The sequence below is a fragment of the Aotus nancymaae genome, unplaced genomic scaffold (assembly GCF_030222135.1).
Source record: "Aotus nancymaae isolate 86718 unplaced genomic scaffold, 86718_ANA_hifiasm-v0.15.2.pri h1tg000040l, whole genome shotgun sequence".
Taxonomy (NCBI): domain Eukaryota; kingdom Metazoa; phylum Chordata; class Mammalia; order Primates; family Aotidae; genus Aotus; species Aotus nancymaae.
In genome coordinates this window covers 109387829-109409538 of record NW_026988454.1, presented here as the reverse complement: position 1 = coordinate 109409538, position 21710 = coordinate 109387829, and the positions used below count along the sequence as shown (strand labels likewise).

The window sequence follows — 21710 nt, the reverse complement described above, 5'->3', positions numbered from 1 at the left end:
TGAGGCAGGAGAATTGCTTTAATCCGGGAGGCAGAGGTTGCAGTGAGCCAAGATCGAGCCATTGCACTCTAGCCTGGGCAACAAGAGCAAATCTCTGTCTCCAAAAAAAAAGTGTGTATGTATTTTATGTAATATATTTCACACATATTATATACAATTATATATGCAGAGAACTTCGCTAATATCTGGAATAATAGACAAGAAACTGGTCAGTGTTGCAGAGAGGAGACTAGAAATAGGAGACTTCTTTTTTTCACTTTTGAATTTTGTATCATGTGCATCTGTTAATACTTTAATAAAGGAGAAGGGATCATTTACTTTGAAAATATTTGTTTATTACATGGTTCTCTCCAGGTTTTATGTCTAGGCTTACATTTATTATAAAGTACTTCAGCAAAGAAGAGAAACTGACATTCAAACATGGCCGGCCAATCATTGCCAGGCTAATTGCACAAAAACTTCTCTAAGCAAACATTTCTCACCTATTACAAACCCCACATTGATATAGGTGCCATAAAGAATAAATGGAACAAAACAAAAGCCCCTGTAAAAGGAGAAGTCAGTGAGGAAGAGGGAAGGAAAGGGGAGGCGAGGAGACCACGCACATCACTAGTATTTCTCTTCATATGGCAATTTAACATTGCTGTTCTTTGTCTTTATGAAAAATGGGGTGACGTCGGGTTCCTTGTCTTCACAAGTCTTAGAAATCATCTAGAAAACATGTATTTTATACACTAATCTCAAACTAGACAAAATATTCAGTACTTCAGTGGTGGAATCTTCAGCTTTTCACACCTTAGGCAGTTCTTCCACCATCCATTTCTGTTTCTTCATTCTCAGTTCTCAAGAAGGCATAGAACAGATCCTAGGTAGGTGGGCGTTTCACATGTCGGCTCCACTCGATTTGCAACGGTGACAATGAAAACCCAGCATGCAATGCAGATGAAGTGCTACTGGGAGCCCCAAACAATGTGGGGGAAAAAGCAGAGGGCATTTCACATCCTAGACGGGACAGGTTTCCATTCCTTACCAAGGGTGGAAATACTACAGTGAAGGAGAAGGAGCCAAAGGATTACTCATGTTAAGAAAAAATTCTTGTCAGCTGGGTGCGGTGGCTCATGCCTGTAATTCCAGCACTTTGGGTGGCTGAGGCAGGCGGATCCCTTGAGGTCAGGAGTTTGAGACCAGCCTGGCCCACATGGTGAAACCACGTCTCTACTAAAAATAGAAAAATTAGCTGGGCACAGTGGCAGGTGCCTGTAATCCCAGCTACTCGGGAGGCTGAGGCTGAAGAATTGCTCGAACCCAGGAGTCAGAGGTTGCAGCGAGCTGAGATTGTGCCACTGCATTCCAGTCTGGGTGACAGAGTGAGACTCTACCTCCAAAAAAAAAAAAAAGCCTTGTCTACTGCTTATCATGATTCTCATTTATCTGTGGTTATGTTTTAAAAATTATTTCCTAAGGAAATTCTTTCAGCCCTTCCCCATTTTTGAGGGTCGAGGGCGCACCTAGTGGAAGAGTTGAGTCATCTTAAAGGACACAGGTTCAGAAGCATCTCATTGTTGCAGTGATCCAAACCCAAGTATGTCATTTCTTCCTCAAAATCCCATTTGCTGCTCTTGCTTGGCAGTGAATATTGCTGGTGAGGATGAGAGGTGTAGGTGAAGAGAAAGGGGTCTTCCTGAGGTGAATGGTATGCAGGGGACTGGACATAGCTGTTAAAATCCACGTGTACCTTCTCTTCATAAAGATTACCCCCTGGATTTGGCCATAATGGGGGACAGCCAGTTTTGGCTGCAGATGGCTCCAGTGGAATCTGCTGGTAAAAGGATTCTGAAGAGTTTTGGGAAGAAGAGAAGTTGCAAGACCAGCTGGTCAGAGAAAAAGGATAATTGGAATAACAGTTGTCATTAAGAGGATTTCTCCCCAAAGCAGCGTTTTTACTCCACGTTTGTAGATCGCCATGATCAGAGTAGACTCCGGAGGCGGAAGGAGGAAGCAGGTCTCCACTACTGTAGGTTCTGCTACTGGACAATTTGCGCTTTTCATAGAGCTTCGTGGGGTCCACAGGGGAAGTCTGGTCAGTCAGATCTGTGATTCCTCCCAGACCATAACTCTTGGAGAAGGAAAAGCAATCGTTTAGTGAGTTCTGTTGAGGAGTGTTAGCTATCAAATGTCCACTGTAACTACCAGGCAATTGGACACCTTCCTGGAAAGACCAAGTCAAAGGTAAACTCCCCTGACTTTGTGTTTCACCTGGAAGAGACTGGAAAGGAAAGCGAAATGCTCCTGTTAATAAGTTAAGCAAATCAAAACCATTACCATAGGCATCCATGAGTTACTCTGCACAAATAAGAGCTCCATCAGACTTTCCTCATTCCTTACATATTAATACTTGACATACAAACATATGCAGCAGCTTGACCACAACCATGAAATGCTTGAAAAAAGCAAAGGCAGCCAGGCACGGTGGCTCATGTCTGACAAATCCCAGCACTTTGGGAGGTCAAGGTGGGTGAATCACCTGAGGTCGGGAGTTCAAGACCAGCCTGACCAACATGGAGAAACCCTGTCTCTACTAAAAATACAAAATTAGCTGGGTGTGGTGGTGCATGCCTGTAATCCCAACTGTTTGGGAGGCTGAGGCAGGAGAATTACTTGAACCCGGGAGGCCGAGGTTGCGGTGAGCCAAGATCGCACCATTGCACTCCAGCCTGGGCAATACAGTGAAACTCCATCTCAAAAAACAAAAAAGAAAAAAGCAAAGGCTGCCTCTGTTTCCATGTTAAAGCTTACTAACCAGTTAAGAGCTGAATTTCTCTGCCCTCTGTAGAGACATGAGTGTGTTTAAGATGTTTCACACTCAAACACAAAACACAAATCTGATATCCTAATTGCCTTTTTTTCTGATATCCTAATTGTCTTTTTTTCTCGCTTTGTTGCCCAGTCAGGCTGGTGTGCCGCGGCACGATCTCGGCTCACTGCAACCTCTGCCTCCTGTGTTCAAGCGATTCTCGTGTCTTAGCCTCCCAATAGCTGGGATTACAGGCGTGTGCCACCATGCCCGGCTAATTTTTATATTTTTAGTAGAGATGGGGTTTTGCCATGTTCAGGCTGGTCTTGAACTCCTGACCTCAAGTGGCCCACCTGTCTTGGCCTCTCAAAGTGCTGGAATTATAGTCATAAGCCACAGTGCCTGGCTCCCTTATTGCCTTTTTGAGAGACTTATAAGGAACTATTTACAAAAAATCAAAGTATAACTACAAAGATTTACTTTATACTCAGTACAGATCTGAGGGGTCTCTCACTCATCATGTCCTCCCTTGACTTTTCTATTTCTCAGTGCTGGTTGGAGGGTGAGAAACCATAGTTGCTGCTGCTGTTTTCTTTTTCCTTTCCTCAAGAGATTTTTCTCTGAATTCATGGGGATTTTGTTGAACCATAAATCAGACCTCTAGAATACGAGTGGTAGTTTTTTCTAAATGGAGGAAGTATATTGTTCTTTAGTTAATCATTAACAAAAGAATCTGGTTGAGAATTAAGTTATGCTCTTGTTTAGGTAAAACTACTGCCTATTAAGGAGATAGTTTCAGGAGCTAGAGAAAAAGGGCTGTGACCAGGTAGAGTGGATGAGGGACTGAGATGCCCCTTGACTTGTCCTATGGCTGGGAGAAAGGATAAGGGAACAGCCATTTGGGTTTGGGGGACTCACATTTCCCTGCAACAGACCCAATTACAATTTTTCTTTATAAAGTGCATTTAGAGTCTCTAGGAATGGACCAGCTCCATCTCTGTTCTCCCAAAAAGAAATGTGCAACTTTGAACAGTAGAAAAAGTATAGGAATGCAGACAAACGCAAAAACCTATGACCTGCTGCCCATAAAGCCGTGGCCTTCGTGTCACAGTTCGTCTGTAGGGAGTAGCCTCCACTCCACCATTGCCACCCTGGGATAGCCATCATTTTCAGAAACTGCTTGCTTATTTCATCTTGGTAGAGTGTGCTAAGAAAACAATCTGTTTGAGGATGTCTGGAAATTCAGGAGGTGGGTAGAGGCGAGTAGTGAAATGCAGGTGCCTGATAATCCGTGATTTCTGGCTTTCACGTGTCAGCAAGGTACCCGGGAAATCTACTGCCCCCAGCACAGGTGTGGCAAGCTACTACATGTGTTGAACATACATGATGAAGGGTTACCCTGGTCTCTGTGCTCCCTTTCAGGCTCAAGGAGACGGAGGAAGGTGTTGTGTGCACTTTCTTCATGGCTCTTCTTGCCTCGGCTTCCAACTTGGTTTCGGGTTTTGGATGATCATGCTCTCCCTTTGACTGAAAGGAGACAGGGAAGTAAAAAGGAAACGAGGTAACACTGACTAGCCTGTGCTTCATGGTGCATCCATTGTTAGTGTGTCCTCCTCCTGGCTGGTATGGCAGTTGCCTATTGTAACAGGACTCGATGAACCTCTGAAGAAGCTTCCAAGCCCACCGTGTTCCTGCCTGCCGGCCTCTCACCCACCCAGCAAAGCCATAATCACAGTGATAAGTAACACTTATTGAATGCTTCCTGTAGTATGGGCAGGACACTGATAAACACTCTGTGTGCCTTATATCTCATTTCATCTTCAGCACAACCCTTGAGGTACATACTATCATTATACTCCCAATTTACAGAACAGGAAACTGTTATGCCCGCTGGATAACCTCCTCCAGAGGTGAGGGAACTAGGATTTCCCTACCTGGAGCTGTCCAAGCTGAGAGTCAATAGTTAAACATTCAGGAATTTTGCAGGCTGATTTTTAAAAATGACTGCTGGCTTGAAATCAGCCATGGTGGGAATATTTCCATTACAGAAGTTGGCAAATGCTACAAATCAGGACATTTTATTTTCTGGAGAGCTGGTTTACCAGCATCCCACTAATTCAAACCCAGGCAGTCTGAGTCAGGGTCCATTCTTCACCACCGTTGATGCCCCTGCCCCATTAGTACTTCTTACACATTCTACAGAAACCTGGGACTTGGAGGAGGAAAGTCACCTGCTCAGTCAGGTTTACAGAGCGAGTGAAAAGTCAGAGCTGGTATTCGAACTCAGATTTGCTGAAGGCTACCAGCGGCAAGCAGCATGCTTAGAAGCACAGTGCTAACCTCAGTGTGACTAGATTAGCTGCCACTTCTCCTGAAGAGTGGAGGCAGAGACAGCCAGCTCCCCTTCTAGAGCTCCCCAGCACCTCAAACATCTATTAGAAGTGCGGGGGACAGACACTTGCTGTCTCAGAGTGTGAGCCCTCAGGCTTCGTGCAGGATCTCATTCATCTGTGCATCCTCTAGTGAAACTCCTCAGTAATGAAACTCCCATAACTAACTCAAAAATCCAACCTGGAAAAATATAAAGCGTCCATCGTGTCTCCAGAAGTTGGTGACTGGGAAGCCCCCGTGACCTCGGCATGGGATGAGCTTCAGAGGCCCGTCACAGTTGGGACAGCGTTTCCCTACAAAAGAGCAGAGGAAAATGACCACACCTGGCTGAAACATGTCAGCTGACTTCTGTGCAGCCCTAAAGATTTTAGGCCTGACTCTAGGATGGCAGAAGATAAATCTGGGCAGAGTTTTATGGGCTTCCATCCACTAGATATTACCCCAGGCCCTAGGAAGCCTGGACTTCAAAATGGCCAAAATGGGTCTCACACATGGATAAGGGAAGTGGTTGCCTCCCAAGTTGGGTATTTCACAGGTCAGGGAAGAGCTCTTCTGTGCAGAAAACCTCTCCCTACTTATTTAGTGATATTTGAAAAATTCTGGCTGGCATGGTGGCTCACACCCATAATTCCTGCACTTTGGGAGGCTAAGGCAGGTGGATCCACTTGAGGCTGGAAGCTTGAGACCAGCCTGGCCAACACAGTGAAACCCCATCTCTACTGAAAATACAAAAATTAGCGGGCACGGTGGCAGGTGCCTGTAGTCCCAGCTACTCGGGAGGCTGGGGCAGGAGAATCGCTTGAACCTGGGAGGTGGAGGTTTCAGTGAGCCGAGATCACACCAATGCCCTCCAGCCTGGGTGAGAGCAAGACTCTGTCTAAAAAAAAAAAAAAAAAAGAGAGAGAGTGAGAAATTCTTTCACCTCTTAATTAGAACTAAGGGTCTAAGGGTCAAGAGGCCAGGGTCTAAGGGTCAAGGAGCCAAGCCACATGGGAGAGTGAATGCAGCTACTAAATTTTCACAGAGGTATAAATGACTGATACCAGGTCCTGACTGAGCAAGTTTTGAAGACAAACTACTAGGAAAAACATAAAGTAACTTGAGGTTTGACGTGGGCAAGGTACAGGGCATGCTGAATATATCTATTTCATAATCCAGTGAATTTGTTTTTAAAAATGAACAAATATCTCAGCATGTGATTACGATGTGAGCCTAAATGAATGGAATTGAGTCTAACCTCTCATTTAGTCTCACAGCTGCCACTCCACATTAACGCACACATTGAGATCACTCAGGGACCCATAAGAGGTCCAGTGGCAAGTCCAATAAACTACTTTCTTCTAAATTTTACATCGGTCGTTGATGAATTAACATTAACACCTTAAGTGATACATTTTTCCTTTTTTTTTATTTGGAGACAGTCTTGCTCTGTCACCCAGGCTGGAGTGCAGTGGTGCAATCTCAGCTTACTGCAACCTCCACCTTCCGGGTTCAAGAGATTCTCTTGCCTCAGCCTCCTGAGTAGCTGGGATTACAGGTGCCCATCACCATACCTGGCTAATTTGTGTGTGTGTGTGTGTGTGTGTGTGTGTGTGTGTGTGTGTGTGTGTATGTTTTAAAGTAGAGATGGGGTTTCACCATGTTGGCCAGGCTGGTCTCAAACTCCTGACCTCAGGTGATCCTCCCACCTTGGCCTCTCAAAGTGCTGGGATTATAGGCATGAGCCACCACACCCAGCCGTTTTTCATTTATTTTGGAGTCAGGATCTCACTCTTGCTTGGGCTGGAGTGCAGTGGCTCCCTTATGGCTCACTGCAGCCTTGACTTTCCAGGTTCAACCAATCCTCCTGACTCAGCCTCTGGAGTAGCTGCAACCACAGGCACATGCAACCACACCCAACTAATTTTTACATTTTTTTGTAGGGATGGGGGTCTCTTTATGTTGTCCTGGCTGGTCTGGAACACCTGGGGCTCAAGCAATCCTCTCATCTTGGGATCCCAAAGTGCTGAGATTACAGGTGTGAGTCACCACACCTACCATCTTCCCTTTAACAGGAGCCTTGAATCTGGTGTCCTAACCCTTTTGGTGGCGGGCATTCTGGGTATGGAAAATATGTGAGGTCCCTGCTGGGGCACAAGAGGTCTGGTTGGTTACCCTCCATTTGCTCCATGTCAGAACAGCCTTGGCCTCCACTACACTCCAGGGTGAGCATTGCATCCTTGGGCGGTGCTGCGATACAGTGACCCATCTGGCAGGGGCATCTGATGGATGCCAGCTTTTTGCTGGTGCTACCAAGCTCTACTCACTCTGCTGCTTCTGCCGGGCCTTGTCACAGATGGCAGGTCTCAGGTAGATCTTGCGCCCCTCCTCTGCAAGGCAGTCGCGGCCACACACCACCACACCAAGGCAGGACTTCTTGAGGATGCGGGAGTTGTGGTTGTTGGTGTTGCGCATGGCCCAGCTGCTCAGGTGCCGCTGCGCATTCTTGTCCTCCGAGCTGTAGATGTGTTTGGCATAGGAATCTGGCCACTCCTGGAACCAGTCGGTCTTTTTCACGTTCTGATGGAAACACAACAAATACGACTGTAGTTTAAGCTGGAAAACACAGCTGTTATCTGACTGGGTGCGGTGGCTCATGCCTGTAATCCCAGCACTCTGGGAGGCCGAGACGGGTGGATCACGAGGTCAGGAGTTCGAGACCAGCCTGGCCAAGACGGTGAAACCCCATCTCCACTAAAAATACAAAAAATAGCTGGACGTGGTGCCTCCGAGTAGCTGGACCTGTAATCCCAGCTACTCGGGAGACTGAGGCAGACAATTGCTTGAACCCAGGAGGCAGAGGTTGCAGTGAGCTGAAATCGCACCACTGCACTCTAGCCTGGGTGACAGAGTGAGACTCCATCTTAAAAAAAAAGAAAGAAAGAAAAAGAAAACACAGCTATGACCTACTGTGGAGTCAGTAAACAGGAAGGATGTTTTGGCACTCAGGAGCTGGGCAAGAGATCTTTGGCAAAAGCCTCCCTACATTTAATTCTGACAGTGGGATCAGTGAGCCGAGCACAACAGCAGCAACTGAGTGCTGTGTCCATCAGGCATCAGGCCTCTGGGCCACGAGCGGTAGCCCCTGTGAGTTCCATTTGACTGACGTTTCTCTAGCCCTCAGTGACACAAGTAATGACCATTTCTCAGTAGGACTTTTTGAAGGTTAAGTAATGCTATGCTCTTGCACAATAACTGGAAAACAGGGCCCTGTGTGGTGGGGTGTGCCTGTAGTCCTAGCAACTCAAGAGGCTGAGGTGGGCGGATGGCTCGAGGCCAGGAGTTCAAGACCAGCCTGGGCAGCATAGCAAGACCCCTTCTCTAAAAACTCGAAATAAACTGTGGAAAACACTGTGGCAGGATAGTGAGATATTACCTCATACCATGCTGTGGTTACCTTCTGGGAGTCATACAGGTTTATGCAATGTCACCAGAGAAAAGCAGTGGGAAGGATAAAAAGCCCTGGTTCAGAGAGACCTAAGAGCCAAGTCCTCCCCCAGAGATTGTCTTCCTTTTTCTTTGCTCCTGCATTCACATGCCTGAGAGGTAGCAAGGGAGTGAGAAAGAGCTTGTTCTGACTGGAAGTGTCTCTGTTATTGCCCAGGATTGGCACTATGCCCTGTGTATGAACATCTGACTAAATTCTCCTTTAAAACATCAGAGACAAGGGGAGTTGTCATTCAATGAACATAGTTTCCATTTGCAAGATGAAAATGTTCTAGAGCTCTTTTGCACAACAGTGTGCACACAGTTACCATGACTGAACTATACACTTAAACATGGTTAAGATGGGAAATTTTAAGTTGTGTTTTTGATCAAAATAAAACAATAATTAAAGGAAGGTCGGGTGGGTGCTGTGGCTCATGCCTGTACTTCCAGCACTTTGGGAGGCCAAGGCGGGCAGATCACCTGAGGTCAGGAGTTCGAGACCAGTCTGACCAACATGGAGAAACCCTGTCTCTACTAAAAATACAAAAAAGTAGCCAGGCGTGGTGGTGCATGCCTGTAATCTCAGCTACTTGGGAGGCTAAGGTAAAAGAATCGCTTGAACCTGGGAGGCGGAGGTTGTAGTGAGCCAAGATCGCGTCATTGCACTTCAGCCTGGGCCACAAGAGCAAAACTCCATCTCAAAAAAAAAAGTCAGGGACACAGGACACTCAGTCCTTATAGCACACATTATTTTGCTCTCTGCGCCTCTGTTTGTTCATCTGTAATATAGGAATAATGAGACCTGCCTACCTGAAGAGTTCTTCTAAAGATTAAATACGATTATATATATTAAATACTTAGCACAGCACCTAGCATGCTGTAAGCTCTAAATAATTGTTAGTGTGATGTCGTGGCTCATATTCCAAGGCCCTACATTGGTGCACAGATGCTGCATTTGACCCATCCTGCCTGGTTCTTAGAATGAGAATCAGCAAGCAGTGTCAGCAGTCAAACTTAGGCTGTACCCATCCCCTACGGCTTTCAGAGACTTGGCCTGGTGTAAGAATATTTTTCATCTAGAAAGTCCTAGAAGGTCAAAATAGAAGATTCTAGAAGGTCCAGAAGAAGCAACTAGGGTGCTTCTTCTTTGCTTTCCCAACCAGAAAGCACAGCCCAGAATATATGTTAAAAAAGGACAAATTTTAGAAAAAAAAAAAAAGTAAATATCAGTGTCAGGCTAGATGGGCTTTTATTGAGTTAGACTTCAAGTGTAGAATGTGCCAAAGAACTTTGTAACTTGAGACTCTGGGCAAGTAACTTTGCCTTTAAAGCCTTGTTTAGCTCTTCTCTAAAACCGGGACATTGATTAAACCCGCCTCACAAAAGTGCTGTGAAGAGCAGATGTGTTGTAAACTATAGATCCCATATAATGATACTTGTTGAATGGAATGTCATGGGGCCTGAGGTGGTCTGAGGAAATACAAATGAGAGAGTTTTATGTAAATGACTGAGTTTTATGTAAATGACTGAGTTTTATGTACCTGCAGCGTAGTACTATGTAGTGGTTAAGAGCTGCAGTGTGCAAACTAGGGCCCATGGGCCAAATCCTGCCCATTGCCTGTTTTTTGTAAATAAAGTTTTATTGGAACACATCTATGTTCATTCACTTCAGTGTTGTCTATGGGTGTTTTTACACCACCGCAGCAGAGACTATATGGCCCACAGAGACTACAATATTTACTATCTGGCTCTTCACAAAGAGTCTGAGACTCCTGGCTGCAAGCTTGGACTCTGGAGGTACACTGTCTGCCTGGGTATGAGTCTTAAGGAAGTTCTTTTCTTCTCAGTGCCTCTGTTTCCTGCTCTGTAAAATGGGGTAACAGGAGTACCCCACAGGGAGGTTTTGAGGACTTACTGAATTAACACAAACAATGCACTTGAAACAGTGCCCTGCACACAGCGGGTTCCACCTCAGTGTTAACTGTTATTCTACCAGATCTGGAACCACCCTCAGTCAGTCAATGAGGTTGTAAGAGTCACTGGCTTTCAGAAGAGAGAAGAGGTCTCTTCATGCTTTTAACCTGGCCAAGCTGAATGCAAGATAAGAGTCCAAGTCCCGGCCGGCGCAGTGGCTCATGCCTGTAATCCCAGCACCTAGGGAGGCCAAGGCGGAAGGATCACCTGAGGTCAGGTGTTCGAGACCAGGCTGGCGAACAAGATGAAACCCTGTCTCTGCTAAAAATACAAAAAAATTAGCTGGGGCAGGGTGCCTGTAATTCCAGCTATTTGGGAGGCCGAAGCAGGAGAATTGCTTGAACCAAGGAGGCGGAAGTTGCAGTGAGCCAAGATCGCCACTGTACTCCAGCCTGGGCAACAGAGTGAGACTCCATCTCAAAAAAAAAAAAAAAAGAAAAGAGTCCAAGTCTCTATAAAACAAAAACTTAATTGGTACACCTATTGTTCTACAACCTTCCTTCTCAGGGCACGACAGTGGCTGGCCCTTTGTGTGCTGTGCTATAACTACTGTGGTTTGGGAAGGGGAAAGGGTATAAATAATAGGAGGGTGGCATCTGGAGAAGTTCCTTGTGGTCCATTAGGCAGCTACAGCAGAGTTTTCTGGATGGCCAGGCCAGGATGCTGGTTGGACCATTTGCTTTATCCAGATCGTCCCCTCTGCTCCCCAGTTCCCAGGTAATTCTAGGCCTGCTAAGACTCAATGCCTGGGGTGAGAGAAGCTCCCTCCCTCCCTTCCTTCTTGTGACCCAAAACTGCAAACAACGCCCCCTTTTTTTTCTGTCACAGAAATACCATAGAAAGCATAATATTTTATCTTTTGAAATAATAATGTAGGTTAAAACATTAAAATGTATGCTTTTGGCCAGGAATAGTGGCTCACCCCTATAATCCCAGCATCTTGGGAGGCCAAGGCTGAAGGATCACTTGAGGCCAGGAGTTCAAGACCAGCCTGGGCAACACAGTAGAATCCACGTCTCTCTACTAAAAAAAAATTTTTTTTGAGTGTACTTTCCTCTAATAATGGACTGTAAAAAACTACTGGTGCACTTGAATGATTCCAATAAAAAGCACAGTTGTCAGGCTAGCAGAGATGAGGTCAAGGTGGACTTAGAGGAGAGCCGAGATTTTCATGCTTTAAAGGTGAATGGCCTCTTTAGGCTGGTCAGAGCCATAGACCCCATGAACCAGAAGGGGTGGAATATATCTGTGAGAACATCTCAGATGTTCTGATTCAAGCAAAGGCTCCTTGCCTATAGAGGAAGAAATGATCTCTACCATCCTTTAAGCTTTTTTCCTGAGAGTCCCTCCACTGGTACCTTAGTTCTCCAGTTATATTAATAATGCAGTAATGCTGGGTGTGGTGGCTCACACCTGTAGTCCCAGCACTTTGAGAGGTCAAGGTGGGTGGATCACTTGAAGCCAGGAGTTCAAGACCAGACTGGCCAACATGATGAAACTCTGTCTCTACCAAAAATACAAAAATTAGCCAGGCACAGTGGCACATGCCTGTAATCCTAGTTACTTGGGAGCATGAGACAGGAGAATTGCTTGAACCCGGGAGGCAGAGGTTGCAGTGAGCCAAGATTGAATCGCTGCACTCCAGCCTGGGTGACAGAGTGCTTTGTTTAAAAAAAAAGAAAAGCAGTAGGCCGGGTGTGGTTGCTCACGCCTGTAATCCCAGCATTTTGGGAGGCCGAGGCGGGCGGATCACGAGGTCAAGAGATCGAGACCATCCTGGCCAACATGGTGAAACCCTGTTCTACTAAAAAAATACAAAAATTAGCTGGGTGTGGTGGCACATGCCTGTAGTCCCAGCTACTTGGGAGGCTGAGGCAGGAGAATTGCTTGAACCCGGGAAGTGGAGGTTGCAGTGAGCCGAGATCACGCCACTGCACTCCAGCCTGGCACCTGGTAACAAAGCAAGGCTCTGTCTAAAAAAAAAAAAAAAAAAAAAGCAGCAATAATTTGGACAATGTATGGACTGAGAACATCACTAGGAGTAAATATACTCACATCAAGCTAGTCTCTGGGTCATTTATTCTTGCCTAATCTTTGACCTGGATGGTTAGTGAGGTCTTTGATGTCTTTTTACATTGAAATTAAGAGAAAACCCAGATCTCAATAATGCAAAGGAATCCAAGTGTCGGATGATTGTGATCTCTGAAACCTGTTAAACCAAGGCCTCAGAGAGGTAAAATTTAATAAGAAAGAATAATCATTTCTTCATCATGTTTAGCGAATCCCCACGAAATATTTTCTTCTTTTTAGATCCTTTGTTTGTTTTAATTTCTAACTTTTCATGAGTAACTCTTTGTTTTTCCTCTTAGTTAAGAAGTTTATAATTGAAAGGGAATATTTCTAAGGTTTCCAACATGTAGACCTAACTAATTTATATTTTATAATCTCCTGGGTAACATCATGGGGGGGGGGCGGTTAACTGATATTTCTATGACTTTTGGGGATAGTTTTTTACTAACGGAGTTAATCCTCTAAATCAAAATCTTTGTAACTCTATGCAGTCTTAGAACACCCTTCATCCACACCTCATTCTAATTTATTCAACTACTTGAAGTTTTAAGAGGATACCTGAAGAAGTATGTATTGTTATATAAAACTAATAAATTAGAATGCAAATTCTGAAATAAAGTATCAAAAATATCTACATTATCATATGATCATATTCTGAAATTGATTTTCATTCAGAATATAGTCTGTCCTCATATAAAGTAATTATCTTCCAGGTTTTCATTAATTATATAAATAGCTTATTCATTGCTTATAAATAAATGTTTGCAAATAGAACAGGAATAGCAAACAAACATACTTTAAAGCAAATTATATAGAGGTAAAAAAAAGTCAGATATCATAGAAAACAGGAACAAAAATTCAACCAATGTTTTGATTTATACACAACTTTTCAGAAACTTACCTCTTCTGGGCCAATTGGAAATAAAACTCCAAGTGCTACTGTGGAAAGAATTGCAACTCAACAAAATGCTTTTGTGTTTATTCAAGAATTACTCCTTAGGGCAGGCATGGTGGGGAATGTCTGCAAGCCCAGCTACCCAGGAGGATAAGGCAGAAGGTTGCCTGAGCTCAGGAGTTCAAGATCAACCTAGGCAAAATAGTAAGACCCTCATCTCAAAAAAAAAAAAAAAAAAGAATTACTGATTACTCATTAGACTGATCCTGGTATTTCTTAGTTAAGCGATCAAGACTCAGGACAATGTTCCTTATTGACTCTGAAAACACTAAGCTAGGCCAAGTTACCCCAGCTTTCAACCTCTGTCTCTCATCTACCTGTCTTCTCTTTTCCCTTCCATTCCTACTCCACCCAGCTAAGCAAGGGGCCTGCTGCAGGGTACCAGAAGAGTCCCTGCTACCACAGATACAATAATGCTCCTAACTGCATCACACCAGAAGCACAGAGTGGCAGAATTCTGGCCCAAATAGCAGAGGCCCCAGTGATCATGGGAGCCCATATAGGTAGAGCTGTCTCAGGGAAGATCAAATGATCTTGAGGTCAAGGAGAACGTGGGGCAAAGGGGACAAAGTCACAGAAATCCCCATCAGAACAACGACAATGTGACCTGCTCATGCAGGGAGAGAACAATTGACAAGAAATCTGGTTTACCTGTTAGCTCCCTAGCACCAAGACACAACTGAGGACTACAACTGGCTCGTTATGACTTCATGTGGCCACATGAATTCACAGAGAGAGCTCAAATATTCACGTTTACTCACAATTTTGGGCTTATCTTTTGCAGAGACAAAGGAAATTTGACTGGCTAAAATCATAGTCCAGAAATGAACTAATCAGAGCTGTGGTCCCTTCGCAGTTGACCCTGCTATTCTATACTAGAGAATGTTTTCTCTATTAAAAAAAAAATGTACTTACACCTTGTAATTGTGTGAGTTAATAACTTGGTGTGGCTTTGGCCATGGGTTTAATCTGCAAACTGCTCAGTGTGTAGGAACAAAATGATCCAGGGTGTTTGTCCGCTGTGGTGCTATTGGAACAGACTGAATTCAGAGAAACTGGCTAGTATTTGAAACAGAGTGGGTGCTCTCCTCTCTCTAGTGAAATAGGTACTGTTTTAAACTAAGAAAGTAATTCTTAGAGATTCAACGTTCTCTCAAGGATTACAATCAGTATTAATGAGAGTGTGACACTCTCCAGGACCATGTAATCCACATTTAAAATCAAGACTAAATCCACACCAGACATTTGCTGCTTGGATCAAGCAAACCTTAAAGCAATTAGATTTAAACTTTGTAAGTAAAAATGTAATTTAAGGGAAATAGGAAGGGAAAGCTCAATTGGTGCTTCCCTTACATTGGCTTGAAATAAAGACACTTTTATCAATGATGGTTTAAGTTGGCCGGGTGCGGTGGCTCACACCTGTAATCCTAGCACTTTGGGAGGCCGAGGTGGGTGGATTACCTGAGGTCAGGAGTTCAAGACCAGCCTGGCCATCATGGTGAAACCCCATCTTTATAATTAAAAAAAAAAAAAAATTATATATAATGGTTTAAGTTGGCCAAGCACAGTGGCTCATGCCTGTAATCCCAGCACTTCGGGAGGCTGAGGCAGGCAGATCACTTAAGGCCAGGAGCTTGAGACCAGTCTAGCCAACATGGTAAAACCTCATCTCTACTAAAAATATATATATACATAAATCAGCCAGGCGTGGTGCTGTGCACCTGTAGCCCAAGCTACATGGTAGGCTGAGGCATGAGAATCGCTTGAACCCAGGAGGCAGAGAGGTTGCAATAAGCCAAGATCACACCAGTGCACACTCCAGCCCAGGCAACAGAGAGACTCGTGTCTTAAAAAAAAAAATGGTTAAGTTGAATGCCCGCAGTTCTGGGCTGGCTTCCCACAGGTTATATTGAAGAGAAGTGGAATAAAAAAAATAGAGGAATGGCCAGAAACAGGGGAAATGAGGATTTGTAAAGACAAATGTGCCAGGCGCAGTGGCTCATATCCCAGCACTTTGGGAGGCTGAGGCAGGTGGATCACCGAGATTGGGAGTTCAAGACCAACCTGAACAACATGGAGAAACCTCATCTCTACTAAAAATACAAATTTAGCTGAGTGAGGTGGCGCATGTAATCCCAGCTTCTTGGGAGGCTGAGGCAGAAGAATCGCTTGAACCTGGGAGGTAGAGGTTGCAGTGAGCTGAGATCGTGCCACTGCACTACAGCCTGGGCAACAAGAGCAAAACTCTATCTCAAAAAATAAAAATAAATAAAAATAAAAGGTGGATATCATAAAGTATATACATTTTAAAAAAGACATATGCAACATAAGCAACATACAGGAAACAAATACAAGAGAGGAAAGGTTTACTGAGGGCAAGTGGAGTTAGAAGAATTGAGGCCTTTCTAAGCCCTAGGATTTGATCTTGACATTTTCCAGCCCAACAAGACTAATGGCTTTCCACTACCTATAAAACAACCGAGTCCTCTTAGGATGGTCTGCTTCCAAACCACCAGTAGCCCCCAAAATCTTTATGCTGAACACTTGTGCACAACTCTCTAAAGTGGGAACATCTGAGTCTTCAGACCCTGGTTCCCTACAGTAACCTTAATAGTCAAAGCCCTTGCCAGGATGGTTATATGAAAATGCCTTGGATAATATCAAGCAGAGAGTAATGCAACTCATTGCATTATGTTTCTTTCCTGCTGTCCAGACCAGCCTGTTTCCTAAATTCAGATCATTGCTATAGTTAATGACATAAATCACAGATGATTGTTCTAATTTTTTTTCCTCTAACCTTACACAAACTCTTCTGGCTTTGCTCCCCATGCCAGAGTCATATTGAATTACACACTCCCTCTTTCAAACTCTTCTAGCATTTTTCTAAATGGCATTGATTCTCTATTTGGGCAGTGATCTTGTTCCACTAGCCCAGAAGATCATGAGCACTTCCATGGAAGTTAACGGAGCTTAATGGCCCCAGTATCCCTGAGCCTACGACAGTGTCTCCCACAATTCAGTTTCTCAAAAATGTCTGATATCTTAGTGAGGACATCACTGCTCACTATTGTCAAAGTTAACCCATAAATCTTGATGTATCTGAACTATTTAAAGACACATGGAGTTTCTCAGACCAGAGATGCAATTAGAATTTGGGTAATCATTTTGAAACCTGAAGGCCAGGTACAGTGGTTTACACTTGTAATCCTAGTACTTTGGGAGGCTGAGATGGGCAGAACTCTTGAGTTCAGGAGTTCGAGACTAGCCTGGGCAACATGGCGAAACCCCATCTCTACTAAAAATACAAAAAATTAGATGGGTGTGGTGGTGCATGCTTGTAGTCTCCACTGTTCTGGAGGCTGGGGTGGGAGAATCACCTGAGCCCAGGAATTCAAGGCTGTGGTAAGCTAGGATTGCGCCACTGCACTACAGCTTGGGTAATGAGAGTGAGACCCTGTCTCCAAAAAAAGAAAAGAAAGAAAAGAAAAGAAAGAATGAGAGAAAGAAACTTGAAACTTGAAGCACTTGAAAAGATAAACGGAAAAGGAATTTTCCTACATGTTGCATAAGTAATAATTCCAGCAAGAATAAAAAATTATGAAATATAAACTATAAGTGATCTGGATAGATGGGACAGAGAGTGAAATTAGAGAAATTTATAATCATAACAAGCCATTGCATTTGATCCTCTGAATCACATTTTTTAAATGCCAAAAAGGTAGTCTGGGGAACATCAACCACCTGAAGAGCTTCAGGAAAAAAGTTTCATGGTCAAAAATAGGTTGGGGTAACACTGCCTAACAACAGCCTCCTTGGGAGAATCACCAGTGCACAGGAGGATGAAAAAGACTCCAAGCCTGCAGTCAAGAAATCTGTTTAACCTTGTTGAACCTCGTATTGTTCTTTTGCTTTCTTCATAGTACCTATTAAAATTCCATGTAACTGCTGGGCACAGTGGCTCACGCCTGTAATCCCAGCACTTTGGGAGGCCAAGGTGGGTGGATCACGAGGTCAGGAGTTCGAGACCAGCTTGGCCAACATAGTGAAACCCCGTCTCTACTAAAAATACAAAAATTAGCTGGGCAGGGTGGTGTGTGTCTGTAGTGTCAGCTACTTGGGAGGCTGAGGCAGGAAAATCACCTGAACCCAAGAGTGGAGGTTGTGGTGAGCCAACATCGTGCTACTGCATTCCAGCCTGGGCAACAGAGTGAGACTTTGCCTCAAAACAACAACAACAACAACAACAAAACTCCATGTAACTTGTACTCTACAGAATATATTTAGGGAACACTACTCTAAACATCTTAGAGATTGAGGCAGGATATGTGGAGAATTACTATTTTCATTCTACAGGAGGTAACTAAGACTTAAGAAAATCAATTTCTCCAGACTCACACAGATTCTAAACAATGGAGCCATTCATTAATGAATTCCATATTCAACATTTGTTGTTTCATACACGTCAGGCACTGTGCTAGGCACAGGTTAACATTTCTAGAATTCTAGACTATTAGAACTAATAGGTACATACCAGACCATTTGGCACAACCCCCTCATTTTCAGGGAGGAAAGGAAGTTTCAGAAAAGGTAAACAACTCAAGGCTCTACCAAAAAAAGGAGTTGGAACTAGAATTCAAATCTAGGGCATTCGTCTTCAAGTCCTGTGCTTTTCATAGTACACTCCTCTGCCTCCAGACATGCTCACACAATACAAAATCTAATGTTTGAAAATCTTTCCAAGAGCTCAATTGTTTCTTGATCCAATGACAAAGCCAGCACAAACCCAGAGGAGGATGGTATTCTCTCTACCCAGAAAATATTAAGGAATATTTGCATTTTTGATAATTTCCCCAGTATATTTAACAAATTGTAAGGCACTTAGCTACTTCCATGAGCAATCTTAGAACTTTTTAATGAACTGTAAATACATTTCTAAAACCAAATGTGTATTTTTGCTATAAATTTCTTAGTTTAATTTCCTAGGTAGCTGCAAATACTTTTGGAAATTCATGTTGGAACGTGAACTTTTGTGAGGCTCAAATTTCCCTATAGGAAAGAGCTTCTTCATCTCTTGTTTATGGATCTGATGAAGAATTCTGTCCCAGAAAAAAACTACCTGTTAAGACACAGTGTCACCACCATTTCACGGGGTTCTCAAGCTCACTAAAACTCTTGCTCTAGAACGTGACATTGTAAAGTCTTCTATGTATCTGTTTACTTTAACTCTTGATTTTGTGTCTGTCCAACTTCAGCTTGGGTGCTGCAATCACTAAGTTAGAAATAGGTGAAAATATAGGTCCTGGAACCAAGAGTAATTAAAGTTTACTTTAAGGTTTCCCCACAACAGTGACAATAATTCTAATACTAATTAGGAGCAACAACAAACACAAATCCCTAAAATAGATATTTGCATGATTCAGCTGTGGTTTATAGAACCATTCATAAATGGATGGAAAGTGGGGCACACTTTTTGTTCTCCAGCTCTGTCCCAAGACCTGTCAGGAAAGGATATATAGGAGTGGTAGGGGGCAGTGGGAGGGGTGGAGGGGATGGGGTTGGAATTTAAGGAAAAGCATAAAGAGAAACAAAAGGAAGTGTTCATTAGAGAGAAATTCTGGAACAGTTACAAAGATAAGGAAATCTCTGTTCCCTCTTCCCTGCTTCTGATAACTCAGATTCCTTATTACTCAGAATCGGGTAGACCGAATTGATTTTTTTCATGACTTGATACTGATGATGTCCAGTCCTAGCCTTCTCGGCACCTTTTCAAACAACTTCCAGGGAAAACATCTTAAATGTTAAGAAAGGAAAACAAGGAGGTAAGCAATGATACATGTGTTAAACAACTAATGAGTGTTAAACAACTAATATGTGCCTATAATTCCAGCTACTTGAGAAGCTGAGACAGAGGGTTGTTTGAGGCCAGTAGTTTGAGACCAACCTGGGCTACATTGTGAGACTCTCCACTCAAAAAAAAATTTGTTTTTCCATTAGCCAAGTATGGTGGCATGTGCCTGTGGTCTCAGCCTTTTCAGGAGGCTGAGGCAGGAGGATCACTTGAGCCCAGGAGATTCAAGCTGCAGTGAACTATGATGGTGACACTGCACTCTAGCCCAAGAGACCAGGCAAAACCCCATCTTAAAAAAAAAAAGCCAATTTCCAAAGAAAATGTGAAATCAAGTCACAGTATTTCAGTGCATGTATGGTATTTACAACATAGAAATGGCCAGGCTGTTTATGCCTATAATCCCAGCACTTTGGGAGGCAGAAGTCAGTGGATTGCTTGAGCCCAGGAGTTCAAGACCAGCCTGGGCAACATAGGGAACCCCTGTCTCTACAAAAAAAAAAAAAAATTAGCTGGGCATGTCTGTGGTCCCAGGTAGGCAGGGGGATCGCTTGAGCCAGGAGTTCAAGACCAGCCTGGGCAACATGCAAAACTTCATCTCTAAAAAAATACAAAAATTAGCCAGCTGTGTTGGCATGTGCCTATGGTCCTAGCTACTTGGGTGGTTGAAGTGGGAGAATCACTTGAACTTGGGAGGCTGAGGCTGTAGTGAGTTGAGATTGCGCTACTGCACTCCAACCCAGGCGACAGATCCAGACCCTGTCTCCAAAAAAAAAAAAAAAAAGAGAGAAGAAAGAAAAGAAAGGAAGAAAAAAGAAAAGGAGAAAGAAAGAGAAAGAGAGAAGGAAGGGAGGAAGGGAGGGAGGCGAATGAAAGGAAGGCGAGAAAGAAGAGGAAAAAAGGAAGAAGAGCATGCTGTATTCCACAAGAGTACAATATCATTTGGATTTTAGCACATTCCAGTTAGACATGAATCTGAGTTAAAACCGTCACTACAGCAAATAAGGTTGTATGAGGACTTGTGCATAACGAAGTCAATTTATGGCCAAATAAATCATCATGGATTTTAATCATACCATGTAGCCAGAATGAGTACAACCTGAGTCAAGCCAACTTTGAAAGAGAGGGGAAGTAGCAATGTCTTTGCATGAGTCTAAAAGTGTGGGAGTCTGGTAAGTAAAGACCCACTCAAATCATAGGTCTTGCTGTCTCCTCTTAAAATCCCTCAGGCAACTGTCTAGCTGAAGCTCTGGGGGAGAGGAATTTACCCAGCTGGAACCCTCACCAATTTCCTTCCAGGTCTCTGTACATTAATAGTCAAGACTTCCTAGCCCAATGTTGAAAACAGATTTTCTTTTTCTTTTGAGATGGAGTTTCGCTCTTGTTGCCCAGGCTGGAGTGCAGTGGCGCGATCTCAGCTCACTGCAACCTCCGCCTCCTGGGTTCAAGCGATTCTCATGCCTCAGCCTCCCGAGTAGCTGGGATTACAGGCATGCGCCACTACGCCCAGCTAATTTTTGTATTTTTAATAGAGATGGGGTTTCACCCTGTTGGTCAGGATGGTCCTGAACTCCTGACCTCGTGATCCGCCTGCCTTGGTCTCCCATAGTGCTGGGATTACAGGCATAAGCCACCACGTCCAGCCGAAGGCAGATTTTTTTAGCAAGTACATACCTGTGGAAGTTTCACATCATTAATATCCCAGGTTAATATTTCTTTGTCTTCAGAATCAAAGTCATCAGGTTCCATGATAAGGTCAGGCCAGCCGAGGTGTCACCTATTTGACTCAGAAGTGCTTGAGAATCAAAGGTTCTTGATAATGGCTGGATCGGCCCACTCAAGCACCTTAGACCAGGAGATTGTTTTCTAAGGCTAAAAAGTAAGTTATATTAGTATTGACCATTAAAGAGAGGGAAAAAAAAATCAGTGCTCCTCTGCCAGAAAAACCTGTTTCACTGACATTTTTGCAAGTACCAACATACTAATAAAAAACAAAACGTAGGAGCCATGAGTGATTTTACTTAAAACTTGACTGTCAGGAGTTAGAAGCATGTGATCATTGCTTTCACCCTTGGGTTTGGGCTTGCCTTCTCATTGCAAGATCTAGGTTGAAAAGGCCTTAGCAGAGACAGTTGTCATCTGTAACCAATGGCTAGGACCTTTTCCTGCTAAGGCAGGAGGAAAAGGGCTTGGAGTTGTTTCTACAGAAATTC

At 43.8% G+C, this 21710-nt stretch overlaps 1 protein-coding gene across 1 annotated transcript; it reads right to left on the bottom strand.

The window, feature by feature from the left end:
• Positions 1-1389: 1389 nt before the first annotated feature.
• GCM1 (glial cells missing transcription factor 1) lies at positions 1390-21303 on the bottom strand. Its single transcript, XM_012441524.3, has 5 exons — positions 21172-21303; positions 7492-7744; positions 5366-5478; positions 4193-4321; positions 1390-2266 (listed from the first exon to the last, which is right to left on the bottom strand). The coding sequence occupies exons 1-5, from the start codon at positions 21244-21246 to the stop codon at positions 1526-1528; spliced, it is 1311 nt and encodes a 436-aa protein (XP_012296947.1). The 5' UTR covers positions 21247-21303; the 3' UTR covers positions 1390-1525.
• Between the last annotated feature and the right edge of the window lie 407 nt (positions 21304-21710).